The following is a 20,033-nucleotide window of genomic DNA, read 5'->3' as shown; positions in this document are numbered from 1 at the left end:
GGGGCAGTATACAAAGGAGTGCAGTATGCTCTAAACAAATTAATTTTAACCTCATCAGAGCAGTAGTGAAATGTTCTTACCAGCATATTAGCTTGAGCATACAACATACGTCTCTGTCTGAACATGTCAGCATCATCTTCCATCTTATCATTTATAATATGCCCCAAATATTTACAACTGTTGCACACAGTAAGGGTTTGCCCAGACAAATGGAAAACAGGAAAATTAAGTTTCAGGTCCTCCTTGGTCCTGCAGATCATTACCACACTCTTTTTGGCATTGTACTTCACGTCAAACTGAACACCATAAGCAGATTAGCTCCAGTAGCTCCTGAAACCCAGCACTACTAGGGGATACAATGGCCAAATCATCGGCATACATAAAATGATTGACCAGGGTGTTACCTATCATGCAACCAGTCCTAGCCCCTCCCAGCTGCTTTGACAGGTTGTCCATATATAGGTTAAAGAAGGCAGGGGATAAAAGCCCCCCCTGCTTAACCCCATTGCCTACACCGAAGGGAGAGGATATACAATTCCCCCATTTCACTCTCATACTTTGTTTGGCATACCAGTAAGCCAGGATGCGTATGATGCATCCAGGCACACCCCTCTGATTAAGTTTAACAAAGAGTTTGTGATGATTAATACGATCAAAAGCCTGAGACGCATCAATAAAACCTATCAGCATAGTAGAGCCATGTCTTCTGTATGTTTCAACAGCCTCTTTTAAGGCATATATACATAAGTATGTACTGTGTTTAGCCTTAAAACCAAATCGGTTGTCTGTGGTGGAGATAAAAACACTTATCCTATCCAGTAGGATCCTTTCAAGTACTTTAAACAAAATGCTGGCTAGTGCAATGGGTCTATAATTAGCCATACTCCCAACCTTGCCCGCCTTGTCTTTAATGACAGGCACTAGGGTGACTGTGAGCATGGAATCTGGTAGGATCCCATGTGTTATCAGTCCTGTAAGGCAGATTGACAGCAGTGCTGCAACTCTAGGGCTGGCTAGCTTTAGGTGCTCAGCACTAATGTTATCTATGCCACATGCTAGATGTCAGCTAGATGTCTAATAGCTAGATAGATCTCATTTGGGCTGAAGTGTACTCCACCCTCATCTAACTTACCTATATAATAGGGTTCACTCTTTACACAGTTGAACAGAGCAGCATAATGCTGCCTCCATAACTCAGTTATGTTTTCTGTACCTGAAACACCATCAATATTACAAGGCAGTACTGCTTTAGACCTATTTATATTTTTAACCTCTTTCCAAAAGCCATTGGCATTATTACTTAACAGTTTCCCGGCCATAGAATCAGCTCTCATAGTTTGCTCATGCTTTCCCACAAAACGCACTGCCTGCTTATAGTTAGTTAACTTTTTATACATAAGTTCAGGCCCCTGTCTAGGTTTCTCAGCAATAACCCAGGCCCTATGGGCCGCCTTAGCTTCTTCATGGTGACTAGCAACATACACGTTCCAACCCGGCTTGATGTTTTTAGACCTTCTAGGGTGAGAGAGTAGGGGCCTGCTGGCAAAGCAAAGCAAAGCAAAGTTTGTTGTTTACCCAGGGTGTCGGACTAAGCACGAAGCTTGTTTCCAGCCGGACCCTGCATGGAAGCCTTGCTCAAGGGCTATTCAGCGGTGATTCATGATTGATGTGATGAATTGGGGAATCGAACTAGGGACCTTCCGGTATCAAGGCCGCCCCTCTAACCACTAGGCCACCGCTGCCACTGGCCACGGAGAGAGCATCAACTATACCATTATACATAGTACACAGGTCAGTACAGTGATTGGTGTCCTTACAGTTCACATTACATAGAATAGCATCCATTGGCACATGAACTTGACTTAAAAGAGCATCTGTTCTCTTACTGTATAAGGAAACATCATCTTCTGAGAGCTTTTCCCAATCTATCTTGGTCTCATATTTACCATTACTCTCAAGGGTTAACTCAGGGAGCCTATCCGTGATCATTATTATCATCTCAAGGGGGAAATGATCAGTAGTGGTAGCTTCATACAGCACCTTCATAGACCCAAGCGCTGCATGAGCATCTGCAGTACATATTACATGATTCAGCCAGCTAGTTGTACTGTGTTCTTCACTATAGTAAAGCTGTTACCAGGTAGAAGCTCTTGACTGGATAAAACAAGATTATTATCATTACAAAAGCTACCCATATGTTTAGCAAATAGGGAATTATTATCACCAATGTCAGCATTCATGTCCCCCATAATATAAATGCTTGTGCACTGGTGATCAGAAATGAATGAACTAATAAACTCAAGTCTGTTCACGTATTCATCGTCATTTTCTCTGGACTCATAAGGTGTATTAATGTTCAGAATAATAAACTCTCTCTGGTTCATCTTTATCTGTACACCTATGCACCAGTCTGCTTGGAGCCTGACAACAGTGATTACTGGGTCCAGATTTTTACGCCACATGATGGCCACGCCCCCAGAAATCTTCCCTCACACAATGCGCTGAGAGAGATCCGTAGTTGACTCCCCTGCGCCGTGAAAGTTTTCATGAACAGAGTTTAACCCCCCAAGTCTTGTTTGGAGAGGAAAGTCTCCTGCAGGCATAGGATATCACAGTTTTGCAGCAGGTTATCCACCTCTGCACGTCGGGCTCTGTCGCCCATACTACTACCCAGTCGCAGACATTTATAGGATGTCACACGCATTAATGATTTGTAGGTGTAGCCTCAGATTCCACATTCTCTGGGCTCAGCAGCTCATTACTCCCCACAGTAGCATTGCTAAGAGCTGCCCTGGGTACACGGGGCTCGTAATAGCGCCTGACAAAGACACCCGTTGGCCAAATATGTATACTGAACATGTCCGCCACTTCATTGCAATCCCGGTAACATGAAACGAGCCAAATCTGCCCGTCGTTTCAATCTTTCTACATGTCACTGAAGTATTGGCCAATTTTTCAGCCAGATAGTTCTTCAGAGTAACAGCATCCAGATCAGGGGAGAATCTGGTGGCGAAGACACTCACCCTTTTTGTTGTAATAACTGGGATGCTGCCCGTTCCAACGATCCCCGTATTTCTCTGCTCCTGTCTGCCCCCAGTTGGCCCGGGGGTGCGGCGGGGCTGTCGCTTCTTAGGTGATGGCTTTTTATGCCCATTACTCACGACAAAGCTCCATGTCGGGATCTCGGCGTGCGGGGCGGCTGCCGCTGAGAGCTCACCGTGGCCTCTTCCTCTTCCACTGGAGGTGGACACGTCACCGCCTCCTGCTGAGCGGCATCTGTCCGCCTCTGCATCTCTCCCTCCGGCGGGGCTTCAGGTTCTGTTGTGCGGCGCTCCTCAAACCCTGTCACCCGGCGATTCACAGCCACAGTAGCAGCCGACAGGTTCTCATTCACAGTCGCCTGTGCCTCGCAGGCCCTCCTCAGGCCCACCACTTCACTGGTTAGTTGCTCAACCCTTCTCAGCAGTGCAGAGGCGTCGATACAGCCAAAACCAACAGGCGGGAGTTTCTCCAAAAAGTGGGAGACAAACGTGGGTATATTTTCCCCAAACTAATTAAACAGGCTCAGACATACTTTTACATTTTTGGTGTCCTTGTCTCTACCTGTGTGTTTGATTTTGCGTAACTTGGTCGTTGTGCAAACTTCAAACAGAAAGTCCTTGGATTTTATAATCCATTCAGAAGAGAAGTTATTTGTTGCCAGCAACACAACTTCGTCATGGTCAATAGTCCTCATTTTGTCAGAAATGAAGTGTTACTGAAGAGACAAATAATTAAAATGTTCTTAAAACACTGATGAAAAAATAGAGAAAGGAGCGCATCTGTTTGGCAGAGTGAAACGTTCCAAGGTGCTCTTTGTCTTTGGTACAAATGGGTGACAAAATAAATTGATTTGCAAATAAAGGAGTCGAGAAAAAGGCACTCTTGTGGAAACATTAAGAATCCTTAATAGTCTGGCTAATGCATGGCAAGAATAAAATATACATACATGTTGCAGCAACAATGCTTGATGGTGGGCAGAGATCCTATCTTATTGTACCCTGGAAAAATGTATTTGTCTCCGCCAGGCCGAAGGCATGGCCGAGAGTTTTGCGGTGTGTGTGTGTGTGTGTGTGTGTGTGTGTGTGTGTGTGTGTGTGTGTGTGTGTGTGTGTGTGTGTGTGTGTGTGTGTGTGTGTGTGTGTGTGTGTGTGTGTGTGTGTGTCGGTCTGCGAACAGGTAATCGCCGGCACTGTTAGCCGCTCGTGTGCACACACACTCCCTAGATGCCAGAGCAGAATCTCTTATTTTTTCAATTATCATTATTACGATCATTATAATTATTATCTTTATACACTTTATTATTATTTTTCATTATATTATTTTATGCATTCCTCCTCTTCCTTTATTCCCCTCTTGACTCCTGTTACCTCCAGAGATTTGTTTCATGCTTATCACTCAATTGCAAATGTAGTTTCAAATGTAAATTGTTTTACTACAGGTGGGGCTGGAGTTTTGAAATGAATAACTTTGTAATCTAGTTAACATTTTGTGTAGAAGTATAATTGTCTATGTAAATGAATTATTGCAAAACGTAAATACATAGAAAAAAAAGAATATGAAGGGACAAACATCTGACATTCAATATCAGTCAATTCCAATATAGTGTGGCAGTAAGTGAAATAATCGTTCACTTCCGGATACAAGCGCCAAAATTGGTACACATACTCCTTGGGTTTTGATAAAACCCGTTAGCCACCTGAAAATTCAAGATGGCGGCCATTGAATATACAGTAGCTAATATTACATTCCCCAACAAAATCCCATAGATACTAGCGCCATAATTGGCAAACATACTCCTTGGGTATTGCTCTTTTGATAAAAACATGTTAGTCACCCAAAGATTTTAAGATGGTGGCCATTTTTCAAGATGGCTACCATTTAATATACAGTAATTCGCAGTTATTTCACAATAAAATGTCATAGATATGCACCAAAATTGGCACACACACTCTTTGGGTATTGCTCTTTTGATTAAACCTGTTAACCATGTAAAAATCCAAGATGGCGACTATTTTTTTCAAGATGGCCACCACCTTAGCGGAGCAGATGGTGATATAATCTTTCAGGTTGTGATACAAGGATGATATTTGGCACAAATACTCTTCAAGGTCCACTCTTGTGAAAAGGGGAGCTGGCCACCCAAACAATTCAAAATGGCTGTCATTTTCCAAGATGACTTCCAGTAGTTTTACCATTATGTCTTATATAGCTTGTTATAATAGAGTGAATGTCATTGCACAACCAGGGCACAATGTTGGCATCACTGCTGTCTAACTCAGCATGGGGTTCAGTGTCAGCTGATCTAGTTTTACTAATACTGTAGTAATAGTATATCTTATCAGTGTCCCAAATGCTGTGTAACAGCCCCGGTCAATTAGCTAGTAATAGTTAGAAGATGTAGTTAGATAGCCGTGCCTGAATTGACAGGGTGTGCCAGCGCGGGAGAGCCGAGCCAAGGGTAAGCGGGGCTATTCATGTCTTGTGCATGTATTCTTACCCGGAAGGTGTACAGATCACACAGGACTTAAATAGCACTGGATGAATGATCGGGCTAGGTGTAGGTCACCCAAACCTAGTTGTATCCCATACCTGAATGTGCGGTATCACTTTGATAAAAGGATAGTCCCTCTGCCTTAATCAGAAATCAATCCACCAAAAAATGGCAAACGCAAATCCAATGTTAGCCTATATATTTTGTGATAAAATATCCCCTGAATCTGACCTAAGACAGGTAATGACAATGAACCTGAACAACAGACTACATGAATGTGCCCAGACACTAAATGATGGCAAACTATTGGCAAACTATTGACAAAACTGTCAAGCAGGCTGCATATGGGGTCAGTCCACCCAGCGTCAGCCAGAATCAGAAAGTCCAGCTGAATGGGGATGGAAGAAATTTGGTGAAGAATGGCAGGTCTTCTGGACAGCCAATTCACCACTTGCAGAGAGTTGTCAAGAACTCACCAAATGTGGCTGCCAAAAAGGGTGCAGTGGAAGGTGCAAATGCTTCACATTGGGTTTTGTCTGCATGCACAGCACTGTGCAGTTCAAATGTGAGTAAAACTATTTGGGCAAAAACAACATCTTGCAAAATGGTCACCATCTTCACACTTCATGTGTTTGTGATTGTTTTATTGTCAAATGACTTTGGGAGACTGCTCCTCCCAATTTCCATGCTTGTATCACGACCTGAAAGATTATATCACTATCTACTCTGCTAAGGTGGCGGCCATCTTGAAACAAATGGTTGCCATCTTGGATTTTTGAGTGGCCAGTGCCTTTTTCCATAACAGTGGCCCTTAGAGTATGTGTGCCAAATTTCATCCTTGTATCACAAACTGAAAGATTATATCACTATATGCTGCGCTAAGGTGGTGGCCATCTTGAAAAAAATGGCCGCCATCTTGAATTCTTAAGTGGCTAACAGGTTTTATCAAAAGAGCACTACCTAAGAAGTATGTGTGCCAATTTTGATGCTTGTATCCAGAAGTGAACGATTCGCCTGTAATTTGCAATTTATCTGCCCCACTAATATGCCTTCGGACAAAACAGATCCACAGATGATATCACTACATCACTCTACACCATCCTCTCACACCTAGAGAGACAAGTCCTATGTTGTTCATAGACTGTAGTTCAGCATTCAACACCATAAACCCCATAAAGAGCTTTAGGTTCTCAACCTGTGTTGTTATAATAAAACCACAGTGTAACCTGACACCAGACTTTCATGTTAGACCAGTGTGACGTAAGATGTTTCCACTGTTATAGTGGAGTTGTAAGTTAAACTTCACATCCTCACATGAACTCACTCAGGTCAGATCAGCATCGTTTCTTTCAACGTCTCGTCTGAACATGAAGGTAAAATGTCTTTACTTTACATCTGCATGTGAATTCACCAGGATCTTAGTAAGAGTCATTTATGTGACTCTAGAAGTGTGTGTGTGTGTGTGTGTGTGTGTGTGTGTGTGTGTGTGTGTGTGTGTGTGTGTGTGTGTGTGTGTGTGTGTGTGTGTGTGTGTGTGTGTGTGTGTGTGTGTGTGTGTGTGTGCGCGCGCTCGTGCGTGCGTGTCGTGTCTGTGGCCCCAACTTGTCTGCAAAAACATAAGTGCAGACATTGGTACGTTCCTGTTCGGATGTTAGAAAGGCTCCAAGCATAATATAAGTTGATTATTATTTGCCTATAATGTACCACCTTAAGAACTGTGTTCAGAGCACCTTAAAGGGTAAGACCACTTTGGTAGAGGTTTGGGTTGTGTAGTTACCTTGCCATGATGTAACTCTAAAGGTGGGCAAGAAATAAAAAATAATTGCTCCATTGATTAGAAATTGATAATTCAAAATATGCTCCTCATTGACTTACATTGTACGGTAAAACAGCTCTCAAAGTCACTCTTTTAGCACATAAATGAACCCAAACATAGCTGATTCAGACAATATAGAACATCACCAAACCCACTACTGTTTTTTTTTTTTTATAAAAATGTCAACTTCCTGTTGATTTTACTATTTGAAGATCTGGATCCGGATCCGCCGATCCAGTCCGGGTTTTCTACTTATTAAAAATGGCAAAATCAACAGGAAGTTGACATTTTTATTTAAAAAAAAAAACAGTACTGGGTTTGGTGATGTTCTATATTGTCTGAATCAACTTTGTTTGCTTTTGTTTTTGTGCTAAAAGAGTAACTTTGAGAGCAGTTTTATCGTACAATGTAAGTCAATGAGGAGCATATTTTGAATTATCAATTTCTAATCAATGGAGCAATTATTTTTTATTTCTTGCCCACCTTTGGAGTTACATCATGGCAAGGTAACTACACAACCCAAACCTCTACCAAAGTGGTCTTGCCCTTTAAGTGCACAATGCATTACGGGTCATTCATTCACTCCAGTAGTAACAGCAGAGAGAGCGGTAAAGTCAAGTTCACCTCGTTACAAACATTCCATCGCTGTGGGGCAAAAATACCAACCGTGGGGCAAAAATACCCCCCAGTCCCATTAAGACCTTACAGTCTTTATTTTTAAATAAGAAAAAGAGGTTGCGCATCAACAATGGGTTCTCAGTAGAGTGACAGACCCAAAGTCCAGTATACATATCAAAAAAAGGAATCAAAAAAATTCCAAAAGGGTAGCACATCCAAAAAATTCAATTAAATGGAGGACAAGTTACTCACATTTCTACTTTTTTTTATTGGCACACCAATAAAATGAACGCTTACGCATTTCGGCTATGAGCCTTCCTCAGAGTCTTTATTTTTAATCATATACATATAACAACAGATTCTCACCTTCTTTCCTCTAAACTGATGGATGATAAATTATTTTATGGTTTTACTAATTGCATTAATAATTGTTCAACAATGTTGGAGGGCTGTGCTGTGTTCTTTGATCAGGTGGGTTGTCAGTCTAACAGCCGCCAGACAGACAGACAGGCAGGCAGGCAGGCAGGCAGGCAGACAGACAGTATCACAAGGTTAATTCACCCATCATGCACACAATGATGTAAGATGATGTAAGTAACTTGCTAGTGATAGAATGTCGAAAGTACAAGTGTCATTTTTCAGTTTTGCTATTTCAGCGCCCCGCTAGGTGGCCCTCTGGGTGGCGCTCTGGGTGGCCCTCTAGGTGGCGCTCTGGGTGGCCCTCTAGGTGGCCCTCTGGGTGGCGCTCTGGGTGGCCCTCTAGATGGCCCTCTAGATGGCGCTCTAGGTGGCCTATAGGAGGCGCTGGCCCTGCAGTTAGGGGTTAAGTGCCTTGCTCAGGGACACTTCAACACATGGCCAGGGCCGGGATGTGAACCGGAGACTTTCTGTTTCCCAGAGAGCCTCTCTATCACATTTAGTCATTAATATTACTCATTAATGAGCTGTTATTGGTAATAGCCATATATATATATAATAATATTACATTATATATATTAATATTAATATATGTAATATTCATTAATATATGTAATATTCATTAATATAATAATGGTAATAGCCATAATAGCTGTTATTGGTGCTATTTATAGCACATTCCTTATTTGTTTTATGTTAAAGAATATTACATGTTGAACTTAACTTGTATCTATTACATGGTGTTGAAGTCATTAAACACATTACATGTGGAGTCTTTTGTAAATGAATGCTGGATCATAGTAGAGGTTGGAGAGAGTTTTATTCAGTGGTGTAAAGTAACTAAGTACACTTACTCAATTACTGTACTTAAAGGTAGGGTAAGTGGTTTTCTTTGGTTAAAATAAGTGTTAAATAGCTCTATATTCTGATAGTACCTGTTGCTATAGAGTGTTTGTTCAGTAACAGGAGTCTCCTTGTCTCTCCACTTCTTTATAAAACAGAAAATGCATTTTCAGGTCAGTTTCTTTCAGTTTCATTTCCAATTTTATCCAATCAGGACAGAGAACTCAGTCAGGATACAGATTAAACAAGTGAAGTTGGAAGTGATGACACTAAGAAATGAGCAGACAAAATTGGAACTGGAACTGGAATTGGCTGAGATTTTGTCACCTACCTGAAAATGTATTTTCTGTTTATTAAAGAGCTGGAGAGACGGGGAGACTCCTGTTACTGAACAAACACTCTATATCAGGGCTGTCAAACTCGCGGGCGTTTTGCGGCCCGTGGAAATGTCCATGGCGGCCCAGGAAATACTTTTAAAAATAGTAAATTGATACTACATCTAACAGACATAGATTCGGAGTTTACATTGCCTTGCTCTCCCCCACTCGCTGCTACTTGGCTGCAGCGAGTACCTCTGATGGCCCGCTATTGTCTCTTCCCAGCTGTGGAATGTTCTGGCTGATTGGCTCGTTAACAGTCTATTCAACTGCTAGTCGAGTAGTAATGGCTATACTCTTTGATCCTCACGAGCCTAGCACGGACATGTTCTCTCTCTCTCTCTCTCTCTCTCTCTCTCTCTCTCTCTCTCTCTCTGTCTGTCTGTCTGTCTGTCTGTCTGTCTGTCTGTCTGTCTGTCTGTCTGTCTGTCTGTCTGTCTGTCTGTCTGTCTGTCTGTGTGTGTGTGTGTGTGTGTGTGTGTGTGTGTGTCTCATCTCTCTCTCTTGAGCTCAGAGCTATTTAACATTCAATCTGGGAAAGCATCTGTCATTTTAAGATTCATTTAGCTATTCAAAAATAGCAGATCTACAAGCTCATAGTGCGGCACTGAGTGCCACACTATGAGCTTGTAGATCTGCTATTTTTGAAAAATCATGGGAATTTGTGCAAGTCTTCACAAATGTCTTCTAAATCCTGCTATAATATGTGGTTCTCTAAATGTTTTATGTCTCTCTCTCTCTCTCTCTCTCTCTCTCTCTCTCTCTCTCTCTCTCTCTCTCTCTCTCTATATATATATATATATATATATATATATATATATATATATATATATATATATATTTTTTTTTTTTTTTTTTTTTTTTTTTAAAAGACACATGGATTTCTGGATTGAATGCACCTTACAAATTGCATTTTGTTTTTAATGTCAATAATTAAAGTAGCTATTCTTCTTCATAATAACATGTTTTTAAAGGTGATATACTGTAGTTAGTAGCAGTGACTGAGACAACAGACTGAAAAACAATGCTGTATAACTGAATGCGTGTGAGTGCACATGCGCGTCCGCAACTGGTTTCTGCCCACATCAAGTCACCATTTGACCAATGTGGCCCGGACCCCAAAATGAGTTCGACACCCCTGCTCTATATCAATGATTACTATCAGAATATAGTGATTTAACCTTTTAACAAAAAACTTTTTGTTTTAACCAAAAAATATCACTCACCCTACCTTTAAGTAACATTTTTAGGTATATTTTACTTTACTATGACGTGTAATTGAGGCTTAACTGCGAGTTAGCAGGCTGGTTTGAGATTAAAGTAGAGGAGAAGAAGACGTCAGGTTCCCAGGTTTCCACTCATTCATTTATTCATCATAAACAAACAGCAGCATCATAGCAGCATAGAGACAGCCAGGGAGCCGGAGCTCCCCGACAGCCTCACGTCTTGTCAGTACTAGTAGCAATGAGTAACATTTTAGTCCACCTTTTAAACATTGTTGCTCACATTACAATACAGATCTTGGGGTGGGGGTCACCCTGTAGGTGACGAGATCACCCCTTTGATCAGTCTAAGATCAATCGTGGTCTCTTTGAACATTAGCAAATGGTACTGTCTCTCTTCCTCTGCTCAAGGTGTGAGCAGGATGGGACCATTCTCTGATCAAACAGTCTTCAGATTGACGTGCATGGAAAGCTTATCCAGTCCTGTGTCACATGGGTTGTGCATGAATGTGTTGTGTGTATGAGGTTTGTTGTTTTGTGATGTGTGTGCAATTGCTCCTGCCCTCCTATCCCCATGACAACACAATAATGTGAAGGCAACAAGAGCCCGGGGCAGAAAAGAAACATATTTGTACCTACCTCTACTCTAGTGTGTGTGTCACAGGCCCCAACCTATGGGGAGAGATTTGTCTCAAAAGTATTTGTGAATCCAATACCAAGATGCACAAATATTCTTTGATTTACAAATGTGTTTCCATGATTTACAAATGTATTTTGCAATCTACAAACACAAATTATTTATTTGTGACTTTTGTAAATTTGAATTTGTAATTTTTACAAAAAAAAATTATACTTGTGTGTGCATTTATCATAAAATATCATTTGTAAATCATCTATTCTGTGTGTGAATTGTTGGATCTTATTTGTGAGTAGACCAACACACGCATACATTCCTTTTTCCTGTTACATCATTTTGAGACAAACATCACGCTTTTTTAAGAGAATTTTTACAAATGTATTTTCCTATCCACAAACTTACTTGTAACTTGTAAGTTCGCATTTAAATACATGTGCTAAGTTTCACACAGTGTTGGTGAGATTCACTCTCACTTTCTGCAGATCCGTGTGTTGGTGAGATTCATACTTTCTGCAGATCCGTGTGTCTGCAGATCCGTGTCTTGGTGAGATTCATACTTTCTGCAGATCTGTGTGTCTGCAGATCCGTGTGTCTGCAGATCCGTGTGTCGGTGAGATTCATACTTTCTGCAGATCCGTGTGTCTGCAGATCCGTGTGTTGGTGAGATTCATACTTTCTGCAGATCCGTGTGTCTGCAGATCCGTGTGTTGGTAAAATAAATAAAATAAAATAAAATAAAATAAAATAAAATAAAATAAAATAAACTGTCTATATACTGGGGGGGGGGGGGGGATGTAACATCTTCACAGTCTAATGGTAGGTATGATGTCTCCCCGGGATCCAAACTAGTTAAAATAGCAGATCTGCAAGCTTGTGGATCTTCTTGTAGATCTGCTATTTTCATTGCGTGTTCTTTTTAATTAATTGATGGAATTTCTTAGATTTTTTATTTATTAGTTTTTAGATTTTAGACTTTTGGGTGGGACATTTTTTTGAAATAATATATAATATATTTGAAACGGAAAAAAGGGATCTTTCCTTGTGAACCATAAAAATGTGTACATGAGCCACAAAAGGGTCCCCACCCACTGTTTGGGAAACAGTGATCTAACCCAGTGGTTCTCAAACCTTTCAGGCCGCGACCCCCCAAAATAATCATATTTGAACTGGGGACCCCCCACCCTGATAAGCACTTGGAATGTAGGAGTTGATGCATTACGTTTAGTTTGACTCTATTGTGAAAATAGCAGATCTTCAAGCTCACAACGCCTCGCAAGGAAGGAGTTGTGAGCTTGTGGATCTGCCATTTTCAAAATGTTTTCTTATATTTAGTTGTACATGTTGAGAACCATTGATCTAACCAAACTTGACCCGCTTATCAGCTGGGCTGTCCAGTGTCCAACCATCTGACCAGCTAAGTCCAGCTGGTAAGCTGGTCTTTGCTGGTCAGTCCACCCATTTGACCAGCAAAGACCAGCTACCAGCTTGGCTTTGCTGGTCAGTGCAGCCAGCCAGCTGGCTGACCAGCAAAGACCAGCAGAATCCAGTTTAGTGACCAGCTAACCAACTACACTGACAAACCAGCCTTACCAGCTTGTCCAGCCTGGTATGCCAGGCTGGACCTGCTTAAGCTGGTTTGGTTTAGAGTGAAGTGACAATTTAAGGATCTTAGAGACCATTTTAATACCAAAAAAAAACATTACTGCATCAAAATAATCAACAAACTATAGTTACTATACTATAAAAAATGGTCAAACATTGGCCAAATTGTCTAACAATAATAATAATAGAGGATATGCGCATGCTTAAAGTGAATGGCAAAGCGAGTGGCAAAGCAACATGCAAAGTGAGTTTAACATTGTTTAATGTTGTTTAATGCAATCAGATATGGCTTTTCTGTTTGGGTGCATGGGCTGTCAAGGCCAGAAAGTATTTTTTTGACACTCAGTAGGCATTCCTGCATAACTCTGGGTTTGATGATGATGTCACACGCATATCCTCTATATAAGAAAACATTTTGAAAATGGCTGATCTACAAGCTCACAACTCCTTCCTTGCGAGGCGTTGTGAGCTTGAAGATCTGCTATTTTCGCAATAGAGTCAAACTAAACGTAATGCATCAACTCCTACATTCCAAGTGCTTATCAGGGTGGGGGGTCCCCAGTTCAAATATGATTATTTTGGGGGGTCGCGGCCTGAAAGGGTTGAGAACCACTGGGTTAGATCACTGTTTCCCAAACAGTGGGTGGGGACCCTTTTGTGGCTCATGTACACATTTTTATGGTTCACAAGGAAAGATCACTTTTTTCCGTTTCAAATATATTATATATTATTTCAAAAAAATGTCCCACCCAAAAGTCTAAAATCTAAAAACTAATAAATAAAAAAATCTAAGAAATTCCATCAATTAATTAAAAAGAACACGCAATGAAAATAGCAGATCTACAAGCAGATCTACCAGTAAGACTCCCTAATCGGGAGATAAGCGACCGTAGGTCACATGTATACAGAAGAGGGCTGTAACGGCGATTGGTTCCTAGTTGTGTGTGGTGTGGGAGAGAGAGTGTGTTTATAGGGGAAAGGAGGGATTGTTTGTGGGGGCAAGCCCCCGAGTTACGGCATTTTATGTGAGCTGCAGTGGCAGGGGGTCCTCCACTGGGGGCGCCACCACTTTTGCATCCGTTCTGGAGCACCAGGAGTGGGTGGTCCCCGGGAATGCCCCGTGAGCAGCCCCGTTGGGGTGGTCATTTGGTAATTTGTCCACATGTGCTCATTTTCTACACTTGGGGGTCCCCGAGGCCGCTGGGGGTCCCTGGAGCTCCGGGGGTCCTTGGAGGGTGTAGTTTGGCAGGTAAGGAGTGTGTGTGCAAAATCTGGCATGGATCGGGGCAACGGGTGCGGAGATATGAGCAGGGCAAAAGTGTGACGGACGTGTGTGACGGAGTGACGGAGTGACGGACGGACAGGACGGACACCTGGAGCAGGTTTCTATAGTAAGTGCGACCTACGGTCGCAACAAGCTTGCAGATCTGCTATTTTAACTAGTTTGGATCCCGGGGAGACATCATACCTACCATTAGACTGTGAAGATTTTCTTCTGTTACAATTCCCCCCCCCCCCCCCCCCCCCAGTATATAGACAGTATATTTTATTTTATTTTATTTATTTTACCAACACACGGATCTGCAGACACACGGATCTGCAGAAAGTATGAATCTCACCAACACACGGATCTGCAGACACACGGATCTGCAGAAAGTATGAATCTCACCAACACACGGATCTGCAGACACACGGATCTGCAGACACACGGATCTGCACAAAGTATGAATCTCACCAACACACGGATCTGCACAAAGTATGAATCTCACCAACACACGGATCTGCACAAAGTATGAATCTCACCAACACACGGATCTGCACAAAGTATGAATCTCACCAACACACGGATCTGCACAAAGTATGAATCTCACCAACACACGGATCTGCAGAAAGTGAGAGTGAATCTCACCAACACTGTGTGAAACTTAGCACATGTATTTAAATGCGAACTTACAAGTTACAAGTAAGTTTGTGGATAGGAAAATACATTTGTAAAAATTCTCTTAAAAAAGCGTGATGTTTGTCTCAAAATGATGTAACAGGAAAAAGGAATGTATGCGTGTGTTGGTCTACTCACAAATAAGATCCAACAATTCACACACAGAATAGATGATTTACAAATGATATTTTATGATAAATGCACACACAAGTATAATTTTTTTTTGTAAAAATTACAAATTCAAATTTACAAAAGTCACAAATAAATAATTTGTGTTTGTAGATTGCAAAATACATTTGTAAATCATGGAAACACATTTGTAAATCAAAGAATATTTGTGCATCTTGGTATTGGATTCACAAATACTTTTGAGACAAATCTCTCCCCATACCAACCTGTCTGATAAGCACATTTGCGTGTGTGTGTGTGTGTGTGTGTGTGTGTGTGTGTGTGTGTGTGTGTGTGTGTGTGTAGAACAGAGCTACTTAACCATTGCACGACTGGTGAGATCTACAGCAATGTACAGCAATTATTATTATTTTATGGACCCATGGAGTCACCGCCAATGAAATGTATTGTTGTACTTGGTCATACATGGACAGCAGCCTTCACTTAATGTGGCCCACAGGTTAATATCAGAATAGTGATAAATTATTGATCTCAGCTGTTATGATTCATAACATGTAAACATGACCCGCTTTAATGACTTCAGTCTATATTATAATAATAATAAACTTTATTTATAAAGCGCTTTTCAAAACATGGTTACAAAGTGCTTTACAGTGGCAATCAAGTACAGTACACCAAGAACATATTTGGTGTTGACGGTGAGGCAATTCAGTTTAAGAACAGATGGTAGTATAAACATCCATAAACTCATTACAGCCAAGGACAAAAAAAACAATACAATACAATAAAACAATAATCGCATGGTTTAAGAGAAAGCCTTGATATAGAGGTAGGTTTTCAGGAGTGATTTAAAGGATGGTACTGAGTAGCTTAATGACTAGTATTAACATTCTATTGTCTTTTTTATGTCCAATGTATTTGTATTTAAATTCATAAAGTTAACATAAGTATAACTAAATGCATCTGAAATTAAATACAAATGTTACTTTTCAGGATTCTAATTAAAAAATGACAAAAAAAAATCAGGAATCCAATTCAAAAATAGCAAAAATAGCAGATCTACAAGCTCAAAACGTGTTGCGGTGCGACGTGTTTTAAGCTTGTAGATCTGCTATTTTTGCTACTTTTGTGTGACAGAATGGTGAAGTACGGCATTAATTTACGAAAAAATTAATAAATATGGAGATAAGAGGTTTCTGCCTGACAGTATAGGCAACGTGTTCCTCTGGAGTGAGTGTGTAAATATAGTGACCCTCTACATCATCAAAGTTGTAGAGGGACACAGTGTTGCACCCAGCACTGTCCCTGCATTCAGTCTGATTCACTCTTAAGCTAGATTTAGAGTCTTTTGGCCAACCATGCAAGTTGTTCTTTGTCAACCACACCCGGGGATGGCGCAAGAGTTAACTGTCCTGTGGATTAGTAGATTAGTGCTTTTTGCTAATGGCGACACTTCAACACATGTTGATATGAATATGTGTATCATAATCCGCTCCCTTACAGACTGAACCCGTTCATAGCGTTACCAGGGGAACGAGTAGCCTGGTAAACCCTCCCTCCGGAAATCTCATTTCCATTTGATTTCAGAAAGGAGTCTGGTCTGAAACGCCTTTCTACAATAATCGCTCTGCTCGCCGAGCCGACGAGCCTATCAGCGTCGTCGCTCATTGTTCTGTGATTGACAGCGACAGTTGGCCAATCAGGTGGCGAGTTCGAGTGAGCCCGAATGAACCCGAGTGCAGCCTGAGAGCCGCCGAAAAAAGACGAACGGCAGCCATTGTTGCTTGTGCGAGTGCCTTCACTTCTTACTTTCAGTTTTATAACGCTTTCAAACTTCTTTTTTGAGGCACGGAATTTACTTATAAGATATCGTTTGGATAGAATTTAGTTGTTTAACTTCATATATGTGGTCAATTAATCATGACAGAGCCTATTTAAAAATATAAATTTAGAGAACCGGCAGGGGCGGGGAGTGACACGCATGTATCCCAATAAGGCAACCTATTTTCGGCATGGCCGTCCCAAAAGTCCCGTTGCGTCACATAGTCTGGAGCTCGTCAAAATGAACTGCTCATTGGCTGAAGGGGAAAACGATCATTGGTTGAAGGGGTTGTCAGTCAACGGTATTACTCCCGCCCAACTCCAGCCCACAGCGATTATTGCAGAAAGGCGTTTCAGACCAGACTCCTTTCTGAAATCAAATGGAAATGAGATTTCCGGAGGGAGGGTTTACCAGGCTAGGGAACGAGGGGAATCCTCCAAACATAATCAAATGAGTCATGAACCTCGTTTAGAATGTCAGCTAACAGTGGGTATAGTCACTATACTATACAAGCTCTTATATATATATATATATAAATACATATATATATATATATATATATATATAAATATATATATATATATATATATATATATATATATATATATATATATATATATATGTATATATATGTATATATGTATATATATATATATGTATATATATATATATGTATATATATATATATATATATATATATATATATATATATATATATATATATATATATACATATATATATATATATATACATATATATATATACATATGTGTGTGTGTGTGTGTGTGTGTGTGTGTGTATATATACTGTATATACCATGTAGAGTCCTTACAGACTCAACCTCTTACCAGCTGACCTCATGAAGTCAGTGAGGGTTTCAGGGTTCAGAGCAGACATTAGAATTGGGCCTACCATACTGTATGTTTCTTATTTAATGTGGTGAATGTCCGCCATCTAGTGGACTCACTGTATAAACACCTGATCTCTGATTTGTGACAAACATCATCCCTGGTTATCATCTTCGTAATGTTTAATAACCAGATAAATGTCCCTTTCTTATTTGTATTTTGGTTACGTTAATGCTGTTTTCTTCTATGGATCAATAAATGTAATGTAAATGTGAATCAACAGATGACAGAGTGAAGAAGTGACCAGGAGGGAGCTGTGTTGTCCTCAGAGGAGATCCTCAACACAAACACACAGACCTGTCCAGTGTCCAGGTGAGGAAGACAAAACATATCCACACAGAACATTATTATTACCAGCAGCTCAGATTCTGACTCATTTCCAGTGATATTGTTGAACCGTAGTGAATTGTTTTAACGGGGACAGCGAGTGACCACACACCACTACCAAACACATGATTATACACATATTCCTAAATTATTCTGTATCATGAACAGACAAGCAACAACAAAAGCTCAGTTTGTTGATGCTACATGAGTGACAATGACCCCAACTATTTAACATGCCCCCACTGGAGGTACCAAACACAACATAGTTCTTTCTCATCTCTAAAGTCTTCCACACATGAAATGGATTCTTGTTTAACAATATTTTATTGCAAAATGGTGAATATTGTCATACGCCCACAAACACAAAGGCCTGGTCGTATGGGGGTGAGGCATTTAAACTCACGTAGATTCACAATGGAAGGTCTGAGAGGTTTGAAACTTTGTATAGTTAGAATGTAATTATCTTCATTGATATAGGAGATAATATAGTAATTTGCACACATACCTACAATAGGCGTAAATGTAAAATCTGAATATCTTTTTAGAATACTTTGTGGTGACTCTGCCATAGATTGTTGAAAAGTTGGTTCTGCTGAATCCAGCAATACCAACTGTGTAACCTTCCTGCTCAAATCTGACTGATTTACAACTTTCCTGAATCATAATAATTATGTTTTTCATCTGATTGCTTCAAGACCTTATGATTCACTCCCCATTAGTGAACATATCACCATTTTCAAATTTTTTTCAGTCGTTTATTCAACTGTGTTACACCCTTAGTGTTCCCGGTCAAAAATTAATGGGAAAGACCATATTATGTTCATCCAGAAAATGGAGCACACACACACACACACACACACACACACACACACACACACACACACACAATCTGACCATGACCACTGATACTGACCATGACCAACGCAGCCCAGTTGCTGTGCACTTTACAGAAGCGAAACACAATAGCTGTGTATCACTTCGGGGGTTCAGATTTGAGGTGCAATGACGTCACAGGGGCGGCAAGTGCCGTCCCATTTCATAGACCCCTTCAAATCTACCCTTTGAATGTGTCCTATTTCCCTCGTTTTTAAGCATACACCCGATGGATGCTTTGAGCACTTCGGTGGATAGCCGAGTCCCACAATGCAACGTGAACTGAGTCCGAGCCAACCCGAGCAGCCGCCATTAAAGAATCCATTGCATAAATATTGTAGCCCCCAAAACAGCTGAAAAGGTCGCCTTTGTGGCATGGAATTTTACTTGTAAGGTTTTTAGGATAGTATTTAGGTGTTTAAACTTCATATATGTGGTCAATTCACCATGACAGAGCCTATTTTAAAATATGCCATGACGTTGTTGGAGAATTCAGAGAACCGGGAGCTGGCTGTGACGCTCCTGACTGTATCTGTCACAAAGCATCCATTCATGACATTCATGAGATATGATTTGTTGTGGCCATAATCTACGACGAGTGAAAATATATGATGTCATCACCAGTCAATTAGATCCACCCTAGCGGCACCTGACTGTCCTCCTACATAAACGACCTGACGGTATGAAAAGTGTGTGTGTGTGTGTGTGTGTGTGTGTGTGTGTGTGTGTGTGTGTGTGTGTGTGCGTGTGTGTGTGTGTGTGTGTGTTACTTGATGTGGTTAGTGTGATTGTGTTTATTAAGCAGCTCAAAAAAAATAAATAAGATAAAGTAACAGTGATGATTTTATTTTAAAGGGTCAGTTCTACCTGCTGTTCCTCCTGTCCATGTGATTCATAAAACCCAGAATGGACCAATCACCTTCACCTTCATCAGCTCCACCCACACAGGTACATCATTTATATTGTTT

At 40.8% G+C, this 20,033-nt stretch overlaps 1 protein-coding gene across 1 annotated transcript in view; it reads left to right on the top strand.

Annotated features, from left to right (window-relative positions):
- LOC311051690 (protein NLRC3-like) overlaps nucleotides 1-20,033 on the top strand; it is a gene marked incomplete at its 3' end in the record, with an annotated part of 128,037 nt that overhangs the window by 58,168 nt on the left and 49,836 nt on the right. Inside the window, exon 2 of the mRNA XM_084066280.1 lies at nucleotides 19,921-20,013. Within this exon, the coding sequence (XP_083922406.1) occupies nucleotides 19,972-20,013 (42 nt within the window). The 5' untranslated portion in view covers nucleotides 19,921-19,971. The remainder of the gene's footprint in view (nucleotides 1-19,920; nucleotides 20,014-20,033) is intronic.

Source organism: Gymnoscopelus microlampas, assembly GCF_963454915.1.
Source record: "Gymnoscopelus microlampas genome assembly, chromosome: 9".
In the NCBI taxonomy this organism is placed as follows: Eukaryota; Metazoa; Chordata; class Actinopteri; order Myctophiformes; family Myctophidae; genus Gymnoscopelus; species Gymnoscopelus microlampas.
This window is presented reverse-complemented; position numbering and strand designations above follow the sequence as displayed.